This window comes from Martes martes (genome assembly GCF_963455335.1).
Source record: "Martes martes genome assembly, chromosome: 14".
Taxonomy (NCBI): domain Eukaryota; kingdom Metazoa; phylum Chordata; class Mammalia; order Carnivora; family Mustelidae; genus Martes; species Martes martes.
Window position 1 is genome coordinate 51838031 of NC_137902.1, and position 23033 is coordinate 51861063.

General features: G+C 34.6%; 1 protein-coding gene across 4 annotated transcripts in view; it reads right to left on the minus strand.

Moving 5' to 3' along the window:
• The window catches only part of ADK (adenosine kinase), a 523602-nt gene that overhangs the window by 78445 nt on the left and 422124 nt on the right, over window positions 1-23033 (minus strand). For 3 of the 4 annotated variants that reach the window (XM_080822503.1, XM_080822505.1, XM_080822504.1), the window contains exons 8-9: window positions 19567-19602; window positions 10425-10539 (exon numbers count right to left, since the gene is read on the minus strand). In XM_080822503.1, the coding sequence (XP_080678629.1) occupies window positions 10425-10539; window positions 19567-19602 (151 nt within the window). The remainder of the gene's footprint in view (window positions 1-10424; window positions 10540-19566; window positions 19603-23033) is intronic. The other variant, XM_080822506.1, reaches the window with a different exon arrangement.

Consider the following 23033-nt stretch of genomic DNA (forward strand, 5'->3'; position numbering starts at 1 on the left):
TAGATGAAATAGACAGAAATACAACCTATCAAAACTGACACAGGAAGAAATAGAAAAAATCAGACATTCTTATTCAATTAAAGAAGAATCTGTAATTAAAAGCTATCCAACAAAGTATTCTCTAGGCCCACATATTTTGATGGGTGAGCTCTTTCAAATATTTATGTAAAGTAAAAAGAATCGCAAGCATGGGGCACCTGGGTGGCTCAGGGGGTTAAGGCCCCTGCCTTTGGCTCAAGTCATGATCCCAGGGTCCTGGGATCAAGCCCTACATCAGGCTCTCTGCTCACCGGGGAGCCTGCTTCCCCCACCCCCCGCCTCTGCCTGCTCCTCTGTCTACTTGTGATCTCTGTCAAATAAATAAATAAAATCTTAAAAAAAAAAAAAGAAAAAAGAACCTCAAGCTTATAAAACTCTCCCAGAACAGAAAAAGGGCCCTTCCTAATTCACTTTATAAGGTCATCATAATGTTCCTACCCAAACTAACAAGGATGTTACAAAAAAGGAAAATTAAGAAACAAACCCTTTCATAACAACACTGCAAAAATCTGAGAAAAATATTATCCGATCAAATCCAGTGGTATATTAAAAGAATATCATAACAATATTGGGACTATCCCAAGAACGCAAAGGTGGTTTACCATTCCAAATTCAAGCTGTAATTCACACATTAAAAAGGTAATTTCTAATAGATGCAGAAAAGTTATTTGATAAAATTCAAGATCCTTTCATGACTAAAAACATCTTAACATCATCAACGACAAAACTCTCTGCAAACTATTACTGAAAGGAAACTTCTTTACTCTGTTAAGGAGGAACTATAAAGGGAATGCAGCAAACCTTATCCTTTCTGATAAAATACTGAAGGTTTTCCACAGGAAACTGGGAATGAGACAAAGATACTTATAACCATTTCAATTATACTCATATTCATTGTTTTTCACTGTGCTAATAGTGCAGTAGAAAAATAAAAAAAATAAATACAAAGACTGGGAAAGAAGAAATGAAATCATCATTATTCACAGATGGTATCATTATTACATAGAAAATCCAAAAGAATCAACAGACATATTATTACAATTGGTAAGTGGAAACAATGTCATTATAAAAAAATTTATACACCAGAGAAACACAAACAGAAACTGAAACTAAAAGGATGCCATTTAAAAATGGATAGCATCATTCCCAGAGATGTGCTCTTACTGAAACGGGTCAATATGAAAATAGATAAATTTGTGCATAAAAGACCTTCCAGTCTATCTGATGTGTATCTCTGTAGTTCTGAGAAGCAAAAGTATTTAAAACAATAAGGGCTTGTATCTAGAGTTGTGACAGTGTGTGTGCATCTGTGTGTATATAGGTGACAGTGGGTAATTGAGAACATGTTGATGGATAATGAGATTGGGGGGCGGATATGTGTATGTATGAAACACCAATCAGTTCTGAGCAATGATAGAAAGGTTTTCTACTGACCTTTATAACTATGAAGGCTTCTACAGTTGATCTGAGCTCAGAATTTACAAAAAAAGAATAGTATCAAAAACCAAATAATAACTGGAACGCCTGGCTGGCTCAGTTGGTAGAGCATGTGACACTTGATCTCAAGGTCATGAATTCAAGCCCCATGTTAGGCACAGAGGTCACTTTAAAAAATACAAAAAACAAATAATAAGAGTCTTATAAAAGTTATATATGTGAGACCATTATACTGAAAAAAAGCTAACATTTTGAGAAAAATTAAAGACCACCTAAATTAACAGAGAAATATATTCTATGAATTGGAAGACACAGCATTGTAAAGATGTTAATTCTTTCCAAACTGGTTCACAGATTCAATATAAAATTCAATTCAATAAAATTCTAGTAAGAATAAAAAATTTCAGGGGGGCAACAACAATCTGATTCTAACACTTATGTGGAAATGCAAAGAGCCAAGAAAAGTCAGGACAATCTTGAAAAACAAAGTTGGAAGTCTGGCATTACCAAATAAAAAGACTAATTATGAGTTAAGTAATTAAGAGAATGTAAACTGGTTATAATAAAGAAAACAATGGAATAGAATAGATACTCTAAAAAAGACACATAGATATAAGGTAACGTGAAATGTGACAAACATGTCAATTTACTGCAGTAAGGGAAAAATGTTCCTTTTAATAAATGATGGTGGGTCAACTGGTTATTCATATGGGTAAAAGAAATGAATTATCCCTTTATCCCATACCATATATAAAAATTCTAATTCCAGAAGAACTATGAAAAGAGTAACGTAAAAATTTTAGGGAAAAAAAGAGAACAGGAAAGTCTCTCAATAAGCGAAGGATATGCAAAGATTTTCTTTAAAAGAATATGAAAAATACTATCCATAAGGGGGAAAACATTATTAACTGGACTATATTAAATATGAAAAGCTTTATTTATCAAAAGATACCATGAGAGAATGAAAAGGCAAGCCACAAGGTAAGAGGATATATTTGCATTACATTTATCTAGCAAAATACTTGTATGCATACTGCAAAGAATTATACATCAAGATGACAATCTAATATGGGCAAAAGACAGGAACTTTACAAAAGAAGATATCTAAATTCTAATAAGCAGATGAAAAGGTGTCTCACCTCATTAAATTGGGGAAATTCTAATGAAAACACAATGAGAAACTAGAGCATACTCACCGGAATAGCTTAAAATAAAAAAACATAGATGGCAGAAAATGCGGTGAAAATGTGGAAAAACAGAAGCCATTCTATGTACTGCTGGTGGGTATAAATTGGTACCACCGCTTCAGAAAACTAGAAGTGAAAAATGGAACTCTTCTGTTGTGTAACTATGGTGGTGGCTGCATGATCTTACGCATTCGTTAGAGCACGCAGAACAGAGACACCGTGAGGGGTAAACTTTACTTACTAAAAACCCAACCTAGATATGAAAGGAAATCAAAATGGAATACAAACTTAACTGTACTACAATGAATAATGTAACCACACTGAAGTGGATGGAATAAAACTAACCTGAAGTGACTTTGGATAACAGTATTTTGACCAGACATCAGAGGGTAAAGACAAAAAGAATTGTAAGCAAATATATACTCTAGGAAGTAAATATGTTTTGCATAAGGGTGTGAGTAAGTAATTCAAAACTGGCTTAGGATCGAACAAATAAGTAAATATATTTTAGATAACGAGAGCCAGAACTTTCAATGTCAGAGGAAGAAGTTAAACGGAAGGAAAGGGTGTAGGCTAGAATGAACTCTGTTGTTGGATTGGAATCAAAGGTATCAGCAGTTTCAACTCATGGAATTCAAATATATAAATAGATAGATAGATATGGAAATAAATACAGATGGATATGTATGCATGAGTTATTATACGTATATATATTGCCAATCTATTTGCTAAGAGGGTCCCAAAGCAATGATTCTCAATTAGCAATGAGCATGTCTAGCACCCAGATCTGGGTTTCTAAATACCATTTGCTAATTAAAGGAACCAGGGTTACTTGAAGAAGTGGTTGATTCCAGGACTGAAGCAGGGAAAATACAAGGAACTAAAACAACATAGTTTGTCAAAAAGTAAGATAATGCTCAAAAAAGGATGGAGACAGAGCAAGATAAAACGTCTATATACTGGGTGATTCTCTTTCAAAAAAAGGCAGAGCTAATTGTTAGTAATAGAAACCCAAATAATAGGGGCTTCTAAGTGCTACAGGTGTTCTACCTTGATCTGGTGACACAAGTGTGTTCACTTAATAAAAAGTAGTACCAACTTCATTTGCATAAAACTTAAAAACAAACAGTGTAAGATGTTCTATATTTTGATTATGGTGAGTATTTAGTGAAATATATGTGTATTTTATATAGATACATATATATAATCTATACCTCAATAAATCTGACTGGAGGTCCCACCAAAATAACGTTATAATAGGATTAACATTTGCCTAGGCTAGTTTCCCAGGGCTAGGCCTCTCTAGGGCTGGGTCTGAGATCACTAAACCATACAAACCATGACGCAAAGATATTCCTTTGTCAGGAATGTGACAGTTCCATGTTATTCTAAAGTATTTTTGACCTCTTGGTTAACTAAAGGACTTTGTCTTTTGTGGTTACAAAGATCTAAAAATGGAACATGAGTTAATAACTTAGTTGTTTATATTCCTGGTTAAGAAATACGCATTCTTCAAAATTCAAAGAACTTTTTTTCTACGAATGTCCTATATAGCCATTCTGAAAAAATGCTACTTAATTTGTTCTTTCCACACCATCACCAACCTATGCCGACAAGATCATCATTTAAATGTTTTGGCTGTAGTATAGATAACATTTTCAAAATGACTTATAGCAATATTTTCTAGGAGTAGGAGTTGTGATGATGTGCTGACATTTTTCTTCCAGCTGCTGAAGTTGTTTTTCTTTAGAGTTTGCATTTTCTATTCCACACTCTCCGTACTTTATGTCTACCAGAACTGCAAAGCACGTTGACCTTTTCCTATAGAGTAATGTACAGCACTGAGTACTATCAAAGAACATAACACTTCACTAGCAAATGGGGTGACAAGTTTCTTTAAGGTCTCATGACCTTGAAGACATGAAGACAAGAAACTTCAATAACTCCATTTACTTATAAAGAAATGACGAAGGGCACTATGATGTGATTATCTTAAATTATAAGCAAATCAAATGCAGTTACTATTTAAAATAATATATGTAGATTGCTAGTAATAGATGAGTACATGACACTTTGTGATTTATCAGGAGAGAGAAGCATTCACCAAGACTTATTGAAGTACTAGATGCTTAGCTGCTAAAAGGTTCTATTTCTATCATCCCACAAAATCATAGACTTGAGGCAACATTATTAAACCACCTAATCCAGTGGTTTTTAAGGCAAGAGATGGAGGATAGACAGCATTGCTATATTACCTAGGGGATCTTTTCAACAAATACACAACCCTACACTTCCCAACCCCCACTCTACAACCCCCATTCTCATACATCTTCTTGAGGATGTATATTCTAATACTTTTCACAGGAATGTATCTGGTTCAATCGAATATACTTCCATGGAGGCAGGGCTATATTTACTAAATGTCCACTAGGTGACACTGATATGGCAGCCCCTATCTTCCAGTTGAAAAACTAATGACCTAATCTGCTTTCTCCTGTTGGGCAAAATTATAATTCAAACAAAGAATTCTGAAAGTATTCAGAAAAATCTACAATTTATTCTTTTTTTTTTTTTAAGACTTTTATTTATTTATTTGACAGACAGAGATCATAGAGAAGCAGGCTCCCTGCTGAGCAGAGAGCCCGATGCAGGGCTCGATCCCAGGACCCTGGGATCATGACCTGAGCCGAAGGCAGATGCTTTAACCCACTGAGCCACCCAGGCACCCCTACAATTTATTCTTTAGTGAACCTATTTCATTGTGTCACAATGAACCAAAGTGTGAAATGCATTATTTTCAATTTAGAATAAAAATCTTTTTGCTTTTACCAATTTTTAGGGACATATTTACTACAGAAACTTGGAGAAATGTAAACTTTCTGCAAAGACATATATATTTGTGTATGTGCCTGCATGTATGTAAATATTCATGCACATAAAATATTTATTTTTACAGTTGTTAATGTAATAAGGTATTAATATAGGAAGACCTCACCAGTAGGTACTATCTGGTAGGTAATAAAAATCTTTAGTCTTAGTTTTTCTACATTTATAGATACAGGAATGACTTCCTTGACCTGACTCTCATGCTACCTAACAGGTTCATTCAATATTTATTAAAAGGATCAAAAAGTACAGAATCATATTTTCTTTCCTGTCATCATTCCTGGCTTCTTACTCTTATTACATTCCAGTGTTCCTTGCCACCCCCTCTAGCACCCCAGAAAAGCTTAAAACTCAATTAACCTGCAAGCAATGAGACAATGATTGATGTGTGACAAAACCTCTAGGATAGATGGATATACAAAATGGATACACAACTGAAACAGAGGTGACAAAAAAAAAAAAAAAGACAGGTGTTAAAGACTTTAGAGTCACAATTTAGCAAAGAGGAATTCAAAGGAGGAACTACATATAAAATAACAGAAAGTGGTTTATGGACACCATATCTCAAAAGGAGAAAGGTCTCTAGAATTAAATACCAAGAAAACTGATTTTGTTACATTACTGCTAAATGCCAAAAACTTAGCAATGATCATTTAAAAATATTCTATAGTGTGAGGTTTAAGGAACAATGATTCCTAATTAGTGTTTTAATAAGTGTGTTAGCACTGCCTTGTGCCATTCTGGAATGTCACTTATGGTAAATTAAGGGATACTTTCCCTCCCCATCTTCCATTAGTATTTTAATGCTAGGAGGTGGGAAAAAGCTGATCCATATTCAAGAGCAAAGGAGGAAAAACAATAACAAATTGGCATCTCTTCTGTGAATTGCCCCACAGGCCAAGCATTTTTATGTTCTTAATCATTATTAAATGACTTAACATGACACCCAGAGCCTGGCGAATGATTGCATCCTGACATGAGAACGAATTACAAATGAAATGAAAGATCAAGCCGTATTAGAGGATTGCCTCTGGGAAATGAAAATCTTTAATTCTCTTTTATTATTGACATTTATTTGGCTGCCATGAATAACAACATAGCAAAGAGATTCAGCTATGCTTGTGCACTGAATAGCTTATCCCAGGGCTCAAAACTGCATTAACATTTATCATGTTTGCTTTTGTAGCTGACACCACTGAACAGATTCTCTATCCATCTTGTATTTATCATGCATTGCAGATATAGTGCATCCTCTAATTTAAGTTCATTTTCATAGAGTAGGAAAAGCAAAGATTAGCCAATGTCTTTCCTCAAATAAATTCCTGCTAGTAAGTGTTCCTAAGACTGGTTTAATAGATTTAATAAAGAACAAAATGAGTTGACAAAGAAATTGAGTCACAGGAAGGGGGGGTAATTTTAAAGGTTTCAACTTTGGGGAAATTTGCAAATTCACAATGAGGAAGACACTTGTATGACATGTATATCTGGAATATATAAAGCCTTAAAATAAATGTCTCCATAAAGAGCAACCAAATAGCATTTTATGAATCTGCAGGCCATACTACAGTTCCTGTAAGATAAGAAGTCTGCATGTTTTTCACTTTTCCAAACACTGTGTATTGCTAAGACAGGAACAGGCCACGTACTATAGGAGACAGCAATCCAGATAGTTATTATCAATGCAGGGATATCTTTTCATGACATTTCTTTTCCCTCTTGCAAAATTAACATGTGGCTTTTTCTGTCATTACAATTAAAGATTATATGGTACCTGATGCCTTTGCTCATATGATCCTCTTCGGTAAGATGACTGGATTGCCCTTCTTTCTTTAAATCCTTCCTAGAATTCAAGGCTCAGCAAGGATATCAATGTGTCTTGGGAAAACCACTTAGTATCTCTGATTCTTTTTTTTTTTTTTAAAGGCTCATTTATTTTAGAGAGTGAGAGAGTGTGAGCATGAGCATGGGGAGGGGCAGAGGGAGAGGAAGAGAATCTCAAGCAAACTCCCCACTGAGCCAGAGCCAGATGCAGGGCTTGGTCCCTCAGCCCCAGGGAGAAACCAAGGGAGAAACCAAGAGCTGAACTCTGAACTGACTGAGCCACCCAGGCACCCCCATATCTCTGATTCTTGATTGAAAGTTATTTTTTAGTTTTCTTTCTGTTTTATAATTTTAATCATGGAAAATCTAAAACATATACACAAGTGGAAGTAATAACATAATGACCACCCCTTGTACATCCATCACCCAGCTCTACAATTACTAACTCATGATGAATATCATTTTATCTCTAACCCCACTTCACTATTTGTCACTCACTGAATTATTATGCAATAAATATTTTTGGAAGTAAGTCTTTGAATCTTGTTTTTGACAATTCTAAAGTAGGAAAGTTGTAATGAATTCATTCTAAGGTTCTTTCTCTCCAAAATTTAACAATAATTTCTTCTTTGACCCTTTTCCAGGCTTATAGATTTAATTCAACAAAAATTTACTTCACAGTCATTATAACAGCTTTCTTCAGGCTTAATCAGTTGATCTCCTTCTCTGAGTCAATATAACCCATACAGTTAGTACCAATAATCAAGAAGTATAATTATAGGGGTGCCTGGGTGGCTCAGTGGGTTAAAGCCTCTGCCTTCAGCTCAGGTCATGATCCCAGGGTCCTAGGATCAAGCCCCGCATCGGGCTCTCTACTCAGCAGGGAGGCTGCTTCCGCCTCTCTCTGCCTGCCTCTATGCCTACTTGTGATCTCTTTCTGTCAAATAAACAAATAAAATCTTAAAAAAAAAAGAAGTATAATTATACTTCTTTGTATTTATATTTTTATTATATTAATTTTATTTCCCAGTTAGATGTTTAAGGCTCATATCTTAAAATTCTGTTTAGTGGTGTACTAAAAAAACCCACAAAGGTAATTAATTGCTACTGTTTATAATAATTATTATTAACTGGTGGGTTTTAATCTTAATGGTTCAGACAGAATTAACAGGTTTGTATTTGGGGGCACCTGGATGGCTCAGTGGGTTAAAGCCTCTGCCTTCAGCTCAGGTCATGATCTCGGTTCTGGGATCGAGCCCTACATCAGGCTTTCTGCTCAGCAGGGAGCCTGCTTCCCCCTCTCTCTTTGCCTGCCTCTCTGCCTACCTGTCATCTCTCTCTGTCAAATAAATAAATAAAATCTTTAAAAAACAAACAGGTTTGTATTTGGTTTTAATAGTAGGTAGCATCACACTGAAAATATTAATCATTTAACCAATAAAATGTTTGTTTACTAGATGAAATTCCTATTCTATTTCTGTGTAAGAAAATAGATGACTGAGTAAAAACAGAAGTGAGGTTTTCTTCTTAAAGTTTAAAACTGAGGAAGTAACTTACCTCTGGATTTTATTTGTTTATAATTAGATAAATTTATTTAAGTTAAGCATAGGAATTTGCTAAGTAAATTTTTTTTTTCAGGAAAGACATTACTAGACTTGACAGTATCTCCAAAATATCAGAGTAAACAAACTAAATCAAAGTGGATTTAATCAACTGAATTTTAATAAATTACCTTCTTGAAAATGAAATCTTTTCTACTGAGGTAGAAGGTAGGTTTATTTACTAAAATAAAAACACTACAAAAGGTACATTTTCACAGAAATAGAACAAACAACCCTAAAACTTATATAGAACCACAAAAGATCCCTAATAGTAAAAGCAATCTTGAGAAAGAAGAACAAGGCTGGAGGCATCACGCTTCCTGATTTCAAACTATATTACAAAGAGATAGCAATCAAATCAGTGTGGTACCAGCATAAAAATATATAGACAGGGGCACCTGGGTGGCTCAGTGGGTTAAGCCTCTGCCTTCAGCTCAGGTCATGATCTCAAGGTCCTGGGATCAAGCCCCGCATCAGGGGGTTCTCTGCTCAGTGGGGAGCCTGCGTCCCTCCCTCTCTCTGTCTGCCTCTCTGCCTACTTGTGATCTCTCTCTCTGTGTCAAATAAATAATAATTAGAAAAAATAGACAGACACCTGGAAAGGACAGTGACTTCAATGAGTGGCGCTGGAAAAGCTGTCACATGCAAAAGAATGAAACTGGATCGTTATTATGGATGCCCAACACGCACATCAAAAGATGATTAACAGTAGTAATCATCAGGGAAATGTAAATCAAAACCACAGTGAGACATTACCTCACACCTGTTAGGATGCCTATTATCAAAAAGATAAGAAATAAATGTAGGTGAGGACATGGAGAAAAGGGAACACTTGTGCACTGCTGGTGGGACTCTAACTTGGTATGAAAGTTCCTTAAAAAATTAAAAATAGAACTACCATATGATCCATAATTCCATTTGTGTGTATTTATCTGAAAGAAACAAGAACACTAACTCAAAAAGATATCTACACCGCCATGTTCATTGCAACATTATTTATAATAGCTAAGACAATAGCTAAGTGTCCATTGATGGATGAATGGGAAATGTGTTGTATGTGTTTGTGTGTGCATGCGTATGATAGAATATTATCCAGTCATAAAGAAGGAGAAGAAAATCCTGTCATTTAAACAATATGGATGAACCCTGAGTGCATTATGCTAAGTGAAATCATTCAGAGAGAGAAAGACAAATACTCTATGATCTTACTGGTATGTGGAAACTAAAAAAAAAAAAAAAAAAGCAAAATTGAACTTATAAATACAGAGAACAGATTGGTGGTTGCCAGATGCAGGGGCTGGGGTGAGGAAAGCAAAATGCATGAAGGTGGTAAAAAAAAAATAAAAAGAAAAGTATGCTGTTTTCAAATAAATTATAATATAAAGAATACAGAATTCTGTCATAAATGACTAATCTTCATTATACTGGGCTTTGCACATGATTTCACACATACCTGTAGCCATTATAGTATCTTCTCTCCCTTGGGTGAAGATCACGATTCGCTGCCTCTTCGGGTTCACCTTTGGCAGAGCCTGTGTCTTTCTGGCTATCTCTTTAATGTCTTCAGTCTATTAATAAAGAGGAGGAAAAAGTTCTCATAACAGTACAATAAAACAAAAGTTACTAGTAGATTAAGGATTTAGCTTGTCATGTTCAAAATCGGAGGGATACACACCCCCATTATTCAAAACAGGAGGGATACACATCTCTATTATAAGAGTTATTCTTTTAAAATTTTAACCATATACAAAAGTAAATAGTACTAGAGCCTCCAAGGAACCCACCATCAAGTTGCAACAATTTAAAATTTATGATAAATTTTATTTAATCTATAGTCTCACCCACTTGCCTTTACATTATTTTGAAGCAAATCCCAGATACAATATAATGTTACTTGTAAATGTTTTATTATGTACCCCTGAAAGGTAAGGACTTAAACATAACCACATAACTATTATATTTTAAAAAATTAACAATAATTTCTCAATATCAGCAAATAGCCAATTTTCAAATTTCCAATTAAAGAGAGATTTGTAAAAAAAAAAAAAAAGAGGGGAGATATATTTAATTATTTTAGAGGTTTGGAGAATTATGCTGACTCTGGAAATAATGTCGTTAAAACGCCAAATCTTTCAAAGAACTAAAATGAGAGACGGAGATGCTGTTTCAAAAAGATAAAGTTAGGGGGGTGGGAGGTTGGGGGAACCAGGTGGTGGGTATTAGGGAGGGCACAGATTGCATGGAGCACTGGGTGTGGTGAAAAAACAATGAATACTGTTATGCTGAAAATAAATAAAAAATTAAAAAAAAGAGAGAGAGAAAAAAAGATAAAGTTAAAAAAACCTACAAATTAATTCTAGAAACCTGATACTATTTTTCATATCACATACGTCATGAAGTTTTACATCATAAATGTTTTGACTTGAAATCTAAATCCTGAGCTATCATCAGTAGGATGTTTAGAGTCATGTTTTCAACAATTTTAGGTAATTTAAAAATTCATGTCTGAATTCAGTGGGTCTCTAATCCATCTATGGTTTGGGCTTTATTGGTACTCTATCACTGTGCAATTTCAAACAGTTATGGAGAGAGACATACCAGAGGAGAAATATATCTGAGTGGAATCAAGTAAGTTTAATTAGAATATATAGGACAGAAAAATTTAGGTACTCAAGGTAGACAAGTCATAATGGTTACAAAGAACATCAGGAACTATGACATTTTTAAAGGTATGAAAACCTTTAGTGAAATATTTGTATGTTGTTTGTTCACTACATACTTAAGAAATTCCAGATGATACATGAAGCTAAGCTTCTTCTACACCTAACATGATAATTCCAGACAACCGCTGTTTCTGAAAGAACAGCCATGTGTGGTAAGACAATGCTGCTGACCTTTCAAACACGCTGACTATTTCACTTTTGGTTGCTTAATTTAGAACAAAACTAAGCCTGAAGTCTGATAATATAAGAAAAGAAATTTCCTCAGTTTTTGGGGAATGACTATTAGAAACGACTAGTAACAGCTGAAAGGACCAAAAAAAAAAAAAAATCAGAAAAAGCGACATAGTTACAATGTTTTCGCGCTCTCAAATAAATGTATACACTTAATTAAAATGACTGATATATATTCTCCCAATCTCCTTACCACACTTAGGTTTTACAACTGTCGGAGTTCTGCTTATGACTGAGTAGATTCATATTTAATAAAGATAAAGGGGTAAAACCCAGAAACACATTCACTTTATCATCTTGGGAGCAGAATGCCATGTATACAATGTTTTTAAAACAGAGGTCTTTCTTCAAAGTGGTATAAGGAATAAATTAAGAATGAGAATCTATGGTTGTCTTCTACCATGCCAGTAGGAAGACATATATATTTTTTATGGGGGTTTTGGTAACCTAATCAAAGAAACCTTTCTTATGTCTCAAATGAAATCTTATAAAAATGGCAATTCAAGATTGAAATAAACTTTCCAAATACAAAACACAAATCTTTACAAGATGGTCAAACTTTATTCTAATTGTATCCATGTCCACAGTTCATACAAAACTACTCTGTCACTCTGGGATCACAGTCAGTGAAGACCAAATCTAAATTTCTTACTATGCCTTTAAGGAGTCATTGTTTTGGCCTCAATAGTTGATGCCCATCTAGTATGAAAACTCTTTAAGCCTCAATTTTGTCTTCTCAAAGCTAAATATTTCTAGTTATACGGCTACCTCCACCTCCCTAGAGATTCTTCTCCTTTATACTTGGGCTAACATTTTAGCAGAATTATGAAATTACAAGGGACTTCAGAGAGTGACACACCTAGATTTGTGCATCTTGAGCAGGTAAATAAACCTTTGTGAGGCTCATTTCCTCATCTACAAAACTAAGTAAATATTTATGTTAAAAGACATTGGGTAGGAGGTGCCTGAGGGGTACAGTCAGTTGAGCTTCTAACTCTTGGTTTCAGCTCAGGTTGTGATCTCAGGGTCATGGGATCAAGCACTGCCTCGGGTTCTGTGCTCAGAGTGGGAGTCTGCTTTAAGACTCTCTCTCCCTCTCCCTTTGCCCCCCCCCCCCCCGCATGCTCTCCCTCTCTCTGTTTGTCTCTCTCAAATAAAATCTTTCAGAAAAATGATGTCGGGGGGGCGCCTGGGTGGCTCAGTGAGTTAAAGCCTCTGCCTTCAGCTCAGGTCATGATCCTAGGCTCCTGGGATTGAGCCCCGCATCAGGCTCTCTGCTCAGGGGGAAGCCTGCTTCCTCCTCTCTCTCTCTCTCTGCCTGCCTCTCTGCCTACTTGTGATCTGTCAAATAAATAAATAAAATCTTAAAAAAAAAAGAAAAATGATGTTGGGGGAGAAATATGCCTAAATAGTGGGCAGAAGTTTCAAGAGAATCTGGATATTTGCATAGTCTCAAAGTATCTCCCTTAAGATACTTCTCATTACAGATTAGTAGGTGAAATATTTGCACAGTCCTAAATATCACCCCCAAGATATTTATTAAATACAATGAGAAAATAGTAATTTTATAAAAAATAAACTGGCAAACATCACCTAAACCCAGTGATGAAAGTGAACATCACCAACATTAAGACAATGGGACATCATGCACATCCCCAATATGATGCACTGAGAAGGGCAAATCACTTCTGTGGTATTTCTGGCAAAATGCGTAACTTCAACTTAACAGAAAATATCAGAGAAACTCAAATTGAGGGGCATTTATAAAATGATTGGCAAGTACTCTTCAAAAGGATCAAGAACATGAACTAGGAAAGAATGAGAAACTGTCACAGATAAGAAGAGACAAAGGAGACATGACAAATAAATGCAGTTTGTTTTCCTGGATTAGATTCTCAAACAGAAAAGGGAGTTAAGGAGAAACTGGTGAAATCTGAATAAAGACTATAGTTCAGTTGTTGGTAGCATCCTAATGTTAACTTCCTTGTTTTGATCATTATACTTTCATTCCTTTAAGATGTTACATTAGGGAAAGCTGAGTGTACTATTTTTGCGAATTTCCTAAGTCTAAATTATTTCAAAATAAAAAGTTGAAAATAATTGTTGTGAGGATGAAAGAAGATGCGGTAAGTGAAAGACCTTAATGCAATATTTAGCACATGCTACATACTTAATAAATATTAATTTCTTACCTCTAATGACCATCATTTTAATACTCTCCAAAACTGTCATATCCTGAGGTTGCCCCAAAATCTCTAGAAAGGGCCTCAAGAGTTTTGAGTATTGGGAATGCAATTATGGTATCTAATAAGGGAGGAGAGAAAGGAAAAAGGGGGAAGGAGTAGAAGAAAGCTCATACAATTTAGCTATAAGCAATGGATATAGCTCTGAAGTGCTCACTAAATCTAACTTCTACAGGCAGTAGGTATTATTCTCATATCCTCATTTTGTAGGTGAGTAAAATGAGTCACAGGGTAAGAAGCTTCCTAAGGTCATAAATACACTAAGTGGTAGAGCCAGGGCTAGCACACACGAAGTCTGACTCCAGAAATTATACTCTTAACCAATATTCTATGCTATCCACAGATCATACTGCCTTTTGAATTCCGGCAGTGTGGTTTCTGTTGTTATCACAAAACTATAGCATGTTCAACTGAAATAACTTTTCTGCCACATGCACAAGTCATTACTGATCTCGTATTTAAGTTTGCTATTTTTTCCTCTTAATTATTCTGGCTTATATTTTACCCTAGTGATTTTCAATTTTTGACTTCCAAGATATTTCTCATTTTCCAAGGTCATTTGGAAATCTAATCTCCTCCTCCAATATGTTAGGATGTGAGTAAGAAAGAAGTGTAGTATATAAAGTACGAGACTTAAAGAGCTGGCTCTGGTTCTGGCTCCATGATATATAAGTGTGACCTTGAACAAGTCATGTAGCCTGTTTTATTGTCTGTTGAACTGATATGGCAATACATGCTCTACCTACCCACAAAAGGTTTGTGTGAATATGAAATGTATTAATCACATGTTGGAAAAGGTTTTTATAAGCTGTGAGGTATTTTATAAATGTTAAATTATGCTTTTATTGTTACTGCTGATCACACACTTAAATTTAGCATTGTCTTCCAAATTAAAGAATACACTCTCTTCATTCCATTTTTAACAAGCTGATGATACAAATGTTAATACTGTCATAATCTACCTACTCCTATAGAATACCAATTGCAGTGTTCCCACACATTGCCTCACTTAACCATATCACATTCTTTTGTTTTCCAAATAGAAACTCCTATAATAATTATGGTGTTCACTTGACGTGTCAGTCTCGAGTCTTATCTCCTACTACCTCCTCCTCGCTTACTTCATTCCAGTCACACTGGCCTTCTGTCAGTTCTTGGAGTACACAGCACATTATGCTCTTTCCCCTTTGGGAGCCTGTGTACTCCTGTTCCCTCTGTTTGAAATTTGTTTCCCTGTTGTTTGTTTGTCTTGCTTTTTTCTGTCAATGCTAGATACCCGTATTTTTCAAGTTTTACTTTCCTCAGAGAGTCATTCCATGACTATTGTATCTAAAAAATAGGAACCTCTCCCACGTTTTCTTTCACAGTTCACTCTCTGATCATTTCTTTCTTGTCTTCAGGGTCTATCAAAGTGTTAGGCAAAGAGTTAGTGCTCAGTAAATATTTATTGAATGAAAAGTGACTAAATGAAAAGAATTAAAAGACTACCTTTCTCTTTCTGTTACTTTTAAAACTGTCCTCTTTTGGGACTCAGTCACCTAGAAAAGCAGCATTGTAATCTCTTAGCCAGCAGAACCTAACCTAGTGTCTTATTTCTAGAAACTCTGGGTCATCATTCACTGTATTCTTTGTATTTGTGAGGAACACAAGAACCTTAGAAAAATCCTGGGAGAATTCTTTGGGAATCAATACCCCCTGAATACTCTGTGGACCTTCTCTCCAGTGTTGATCAATGGAATTTTCTGCGATGATGGATATGTTCTACATCTGCACCGTCTACTATGGTAGTCCCTAGCTACACAGGCTATAGAGTAGACTTGAAATGTGCCTATAGAGATTTAGGAAATGAATTTTAAATTTTATTTAATTTTAACTAATTTGAATTTAAATAGCCTTATGTGGCTAATGGATGCCATATTGGATAACACAATTCAATACTTTCTTGTCTCAGTGGTAGAAGATGATAGAGTCATCAATGGTCAGAGAAATATTACAAGTCTGAGATCCTCTGGATAGAGTCAGGGTCTGTGGGGGAAAAGTTGGAAAAAGGAAAAGGATTGTTTTGTTTTCTCTGTGGTGAGAAGTAATATATGTTAGAGATGTAAAATAAAATTAAAATTTGTTGCTTGGAGTAAACTGAATAAATGACCCCGTAGAGAAGGTATAAATTATCCTCATCATTTGGCATAGATTCCATTGCACAAAGAATGAAAATACAAAGAATACTGTATTTAGGTTTTGAAGGGATTTTCTTTATTTTTTATCTTTTTTTCTTTAGTTAATTTAAATCAATTTTCAATACAGCTTTTAAAAGGTTTTATAATGAAACATATTTTTAAGTACCTTAACATATTTTTAAGTACCTTATTTTTATTTAGGTTCTAAGAATATAAACCTTTAATCGCCTCCGTTCAAGATAAAGTAGATTTAAAAACACACTGCAGTCTGAACTGATTTTCCAGAATAAAAAAAGGCCTCATGAAACTTTTTACCTCAAGAATTGTCATTTTAAATTCTTAGCAGGTCTGTCATTTAAATCAGGCAGTATGCAATTTTCTATCATATATATATATATATATATATATATATATATATATATCTCCTCTCTCTTCTGCTTTGTACTCTGCCCAGCTCCAGTTTTTATCTTATTCTCCAGTGCCCTCCTAAGCTGCCTCTTCTTACTAAAAATTGCCCAATTCATTTTAAAGATTAAAGATTTTTTTAAAAAGAAAGATTATCTAAAATTTGCAGAGAAGCTAACCAGACTATCATAAACAATGCTACTGAAGATATTTCCTGATGAATAAACACTGTTTATTTTTAGAGGCATTTGGACTGGTTTGTTAACAGACGTATCACTAGTGGCAATACTCAGTGGCTTTGGGAACTGATTGGGATTTATAATAGAAAATAAGAGTAGGACAGCAGAGCTGGTGGAAAGAAAAAAAATGCTCACCTTTCTTTTTAATCTTTTCATTTCTTTCCTCATTCAGCCCCAATTTAGAGGTAAAATTAAGGTTGAGAGGGATAAAATGCAGATCTTGACTAGTTTGTCACAGTAGACCTGCGAGCACTGACACATTTCTATATGTATTAAACTGTTAAGATAAAGTGATTTATTCTTGTTTGATTCTTTAAAAACACCAAGTTTCAAACCTAGGCTTTCCTCTTACTATCTAATGGACTAAAGAAACTTTAATGACATTTTAAAATAGCTGAATTCCTCTAGATAGCATTCCATATGTGGGTTATATTTAATAACAAAAATATTCTTCTCATGGCTCTTGTATATTTTGCAATGCTTATAGTATTTTAGGGAACCCATGAAAGGACACATCAAGACATGGTGTGCTTTACCTAATCTAACATATCACTGTCAGCATCACCAACAGAGTAGTTTTGCTATGTTAGAAGGTAATAAGATATACTATTATAAACATCATCATGTTTATATGCTGTAATCAATTATGGCAGATTTATGGTTTAAAAAAAAACACAATTCTAGGTGTCAGCAAATAAGAACCAATGGAAAGGTTAATATTGTGTCAGTTAGTAGAAAGTAGAAAAAGTAGTTTGTCCCTAAGACTGAATTTAAACCCAACATATTCAAAGCATGTAGCTCAAGTGGGCAATAAAAGTAGGAATTTGGGTTTGATAAACTATTTAAAAATTATTATCTGCAGGCACTACAGTCATGATCATTTGTTATGCAACATATTATATTTCTAAACATATACAAAACCAGTTATTTTCCAGAACTAAAATACATTTTTTAATGTTAGCACTGAAAACAAGTTACAAATTTACATTCGACAGGCTCTTATCTATGGAGAATATTGATGTAACAAAAGAGAATATTGATTGTTAATATTAAAACTTACCATTAGTGAAACTTTAACTTAAGACATTTACTTACATTTTCATGATCAAAACATTTGAATTGAATATTATCCTGAATATATTTACTTGTGAATACCAATTGCCAGTTTGGGAAATTACAAAGTGAAACTTAAATTATATTCAATAAATACCTGGAAATTTTTATTCCTTCTACATGTGACTCAACCCTATATTTATAAGAATATAATAAAACAAAAAAAGAAAACTCCCAAGCAGCTATCATAGTTCTAATAATCAAGTATTTTGAGGCAAGCTTTTCTGCCCTGATAAGTTTTTTTCATAGAATACGTATACCACAAGCTATTGTCTTCCTCCAAGAAGAGGAAGCTTTACATCTGGTTGTCAAGTCCTATGACATGGGTAACATGCACATGTGTTACTTTGTTGCTCGATAATGAATCTGCCTTTAGTACATTTAAATAACAGTTCCCTCACAAATTCATACAACACTTTGAAGAGTTCAAAGTGAGCTTACTGATAGATCTAATCAATGCTCACAGCTTCTCTAGATGGTAGACAATACTGAGCATGTAAATAAAGAGTTTCTATATTCCATCTCTAGTCACTTTAGTTTTTAAAAATTACTACCATGCAACATTCTAAGTTGCTGCACAGAACACAGCATTCTACATAGTTCTGGCTCATAAATACGATGCTTATAAACTTATAAACTCAGTTTATGAATTCACTGTCAGTTAATCTGGGTTCAGATTAAAGCCAGTGTTTTCTAACAATTACCTAGAAGATGGATATTTTATAGATAAAAACATGGTCTTGTCTGTTATCCTAATTTTGCCAACAACCACCACATGGAGTTTTGAATCTTGACAACTAATATTTCCACTAGGAAAACAGAATTAAGACTTGGAAATTAAAGCCAATTATTGATATTTGGTTTCAGAAAATTTATATGTTTTAGGCTATCAAAAAAGAGAGAGAGAGAGAGAGAGAGAGATGGGGAAAAAAAGATTAAAGCAGGAAGTTTATATGAGCAGGATTTAAATTAATCAGTTCATAACAACTGTTAAGTACAACCTTTTGGAAATTAATTTGCATAATGATAATCTACATGTGGTAGGGGTGAAATTATTTAAATAACATTATATTTCACTATTTAGTCTTGCTCCACCACTGCTTTAGCAGCGAATCCTTATGAAATGTAATACAGCTAATGAGGTAGCTTTTTAACTGAACAAACTGACAGGCCCCATATCTGCAGAGGCAGCTTGAAACCGTGCCCAACCTCTTGGCTTCCCAAGAGGCTTTTCAAAATTCAATAAATAACATCTGTAGGCGATGTTGGGTGCAGACCTAGCAGAGTGCGTCATAACACTGTGCTGGCAGAACAAAGAAACCATGACGACTGCCAAGTTTCCATGGCAACTGCTGCGAGGCTCTGAGAGTATAATAGCACATCAATCACTGTCCAAAAGAACTTCATTATCAGCTAGAAAAAACCTTTAGGATCTGTTTAGTGTGCAATTGTGGGTTAACTCACCTCAAAGCCTTGCTCTCTAGCAAAAGTGGCAGCTTCCTGAAATAAAAAAAAAAAAGAACAGTTAATTATAAAGTGCTAGGTAATGAAGAAATAATCCATTTTGAAACTCATTCAAATAGTCTTCTTTTTACACAATTATCTCAATATACCCACACAGTTCAATTTTTATTCTTACACCAAAAAAGATTTCTTTTTTTCCTTGGCATGAAAAAAAAAGGCAGCATAATGTCAACACACTTCACAAGTTGGAATAAAGAAGATGTAGTACATGTTTTTACTGTAGCTGTCACAGTGAGTTCAGGTGTTTTGACCCCAGCAAAGAAAGACAATCATTTGAAACCTAAGGAACATACTGGTGGTTGTGTTTTTAATTGAAACAATGCCTTTCAGAAAGTACTTCTGCAAAGAAGAACGTCTGCTAATAAATGTATAGATTCAGAAAATCACCATTTTGCAACCCTTAATGAAATTTATTCAGGCAAGGATCATCAATGGATGCTAAATTTCTTAGATAAAAGGATGACGGGAAGCTGGATATTTCATGGAATCAAAATATCACAGATTATATGCTGGTCACGGGGAGCAAAGTATAACTTTATAATGGAAGGATCAAGCTGTCATCACCTTAACCCAGTGATCGATCTTATCATTTTTTCATCATTAATAGTGGAATCACCAAATATTCTGTGCCTTCCATTATGATGCCGTTAAAAGGACATAGCACTACCCATAAAGTTTACTGGCCATATTTTTAACATTAACTAATCAAAACTTCAATTCAATAACTGCAGTCTACAGCAAATATAGAGGATAGGAGAACAAGTTAAATGATACAATGAGAAAGTAAATGGACAAATCCATAAAGTAGGGACATCCTACAGGACGAATAGTGTGGTCTCTCCAATAAATCAAGGTCATGAGAACTTGGGGAGGGGAAAAATGACCAAGAGCAATGTACACACCTTAATTGAATCTTGTTTTTAACAAACCATTCAAGAAAGGCATTTTTCAGACAATTAGAGAAATTTGATTATGAAATAGGATTGAGATAACATTAGGAATTATTATTTGATAAGGTAAATATGCTTAATTTTAGAGGTTTCTTCTGAAGTATTTAGGGATAAAACGGCATAATATATGTAATTTACTTTAGAATATTAAAAAAATTAAAGTGAAGTAAAAATGTCAAAATGTTATCAACTATTAAATCTAGATGTATTTTATCACTAAAATTTTCAATATATTGTCATACCATTTGTTAGCATTGTCTTTGTTTGATGCTCATTTCAAATTTGTATTTTGTTGCCTTTTCTCCAATCTAAGTTTTTCATGGAGCTAATTGTTCAAGATGCCACTTTTTTGGATATTTTCTATTTTCTACTTTTTCTTTCTCATTGAGGTTATTCAGAATCATCAAGTCATATTTGGGAGATGTTTTTCTGGGGAAAAAAATCTAGATGTATTTAGTATTTCTACTTTGTCTGTTTGAAAACTTAAAAGCACATAGTCTTCCTCTCCCCAATTTCTCTTTTATATAATATCAGGGTAACAAAGGTTGAACATTAAAAAAAAAGTTAAAATTTTTATTTTTACTTTGTTTTTAAAAGATTTTATCTACTTATTAGAGAGAGAGAAATAGAAAGTATGACAGGGGGAGGGTTAAAGGGGAAGAGAGAATTTCAAGCAGACTACATGCTGAGTGTGGAGCATGATGTGGGGCTGGATCACACAACCCTGAGATCACAATTTGAGTGGGAATCAAGAGTCAGACCCTTAACCAACTGAGCCACCAGGCATCCCTAGTTAAAATTTTTAAATTCACAGTGTTTCTAGGTTCCTAAATATCTTAAGGGCACAATCTGATGAACATTACTATATCTACTAATGCTCTTTAAACAGGCCATCAAAATGACAAAAACACATCTGTGTAACCAAATCCTTTCCCTTTCTGTACTCTCTGCATATACTTTAATTTTAGGACTGATAGAGAAAATAGAAGCAATATTACTTTTCAACTCAACTTCCCTCTTGAAAATGAAAAAAAAAAAATACTGCAGACAACTGTCAAGAGCCTCTACATCTTAACTTACATTCCTCCAAAATTATCTTTGCCAAGAGATATTAATAGAAGGATGGGATTTGAGCCTGAGTAGTGAGCAGATCCAACTCAACTGAAACGAGTGCCGCACCAAACCATGTAAGGCAGAAAGTAAGTCAGTGTCTCCAGCACAAATTTGGGTACTATCTACGTGTTAAGGAAAACACTGGGAAAAAGATGTATGTATGCACTTATGGTCCAATATACTAATGACATATAGATTTAAAGACCCATTGTGAGGGCTTGAAAAGGTTGAAATGGATGATTACAGCTAAACGCTGAAGTTAATAGAAAGAGATAAGCTGAAAGTACAATTCCTAGGCTGTTCACTAGAGAAGCATAAGGCTGATCAAGTTAGCCTTGGTGATGCAGATTAATGAAAAATTGAATTATGATCTTAACAATTGGTACAAGCAAGGTTGGCCTCTTTGATAATTTACTTACAATAGAACTTGATATACCAGATAGTCAATAATATTTGCTGGCCTGGATGTCAAGGAAAAGGACAAGTTTCAAAAGATATCAACATAATATTTTTCCAAGTTGTCCAAACCAAGAATTAACCAAGCTAATTCTTATATCACTGAAAAGCTCTGCTACAACTGCTTATTTATACAGAGCTTCATCAGAGGCATGAAAGATGCCCAGAGAACTAGAACACAAAATTAATATGAAGAAGCTGTATGACTAAAACTGCACTAAGACATAAAAAACTCAAAATTCAACATATAGTAGTTAAAATGCTTTTTTAATGTCCAGTTTTGCTCACACAGATATAAAAAGCAATTAATTGTGCTCTGTTGTGGTACAGTGGAACTGACTAATTGCAAGAAGACACATATATAAACGTCAGATCATTATTCTTTAAGGAAACCAGGCTCTAGGGCACTTCCACATCTGTAAACTATTTGAAGCGCCAACATATTTCTGATTGAGGAAGGACATGCTGAAGAAAAGTCAACTCAATTTTTTATCTTAGCGCCCCCTCACACAGGTTTGCCGAGCTGTGCCCTATCACTGAAAAGCTAAGCTCTTGTTCCATAGCTTAAAAAGATCTTATCTCCTGACTTCCTCCCACCTTCTTTTGATCTTGAGCTGGTGCCCCCAGTCACTCCATTAGAGAAGGCAGCTGGCTCACATCACTGCAGACTTTCCCACAGCTAACCTCTGATCTGAAGGTGTTTGTAGATACAATGATGGAACAACATTTATTTTTCCCTCCCAGCAAAACAAATAATAAAACAACACAGGGGAACAGTTTGACCTAGGAAGAATTTTAACCAGAATTTTAGTCCTCAGATTCACTGCATGGAGGGACAAAAAGAAAACGCATTAGGTCTGGAAGCAGGGAAGGAAAAAGGGGCATGGA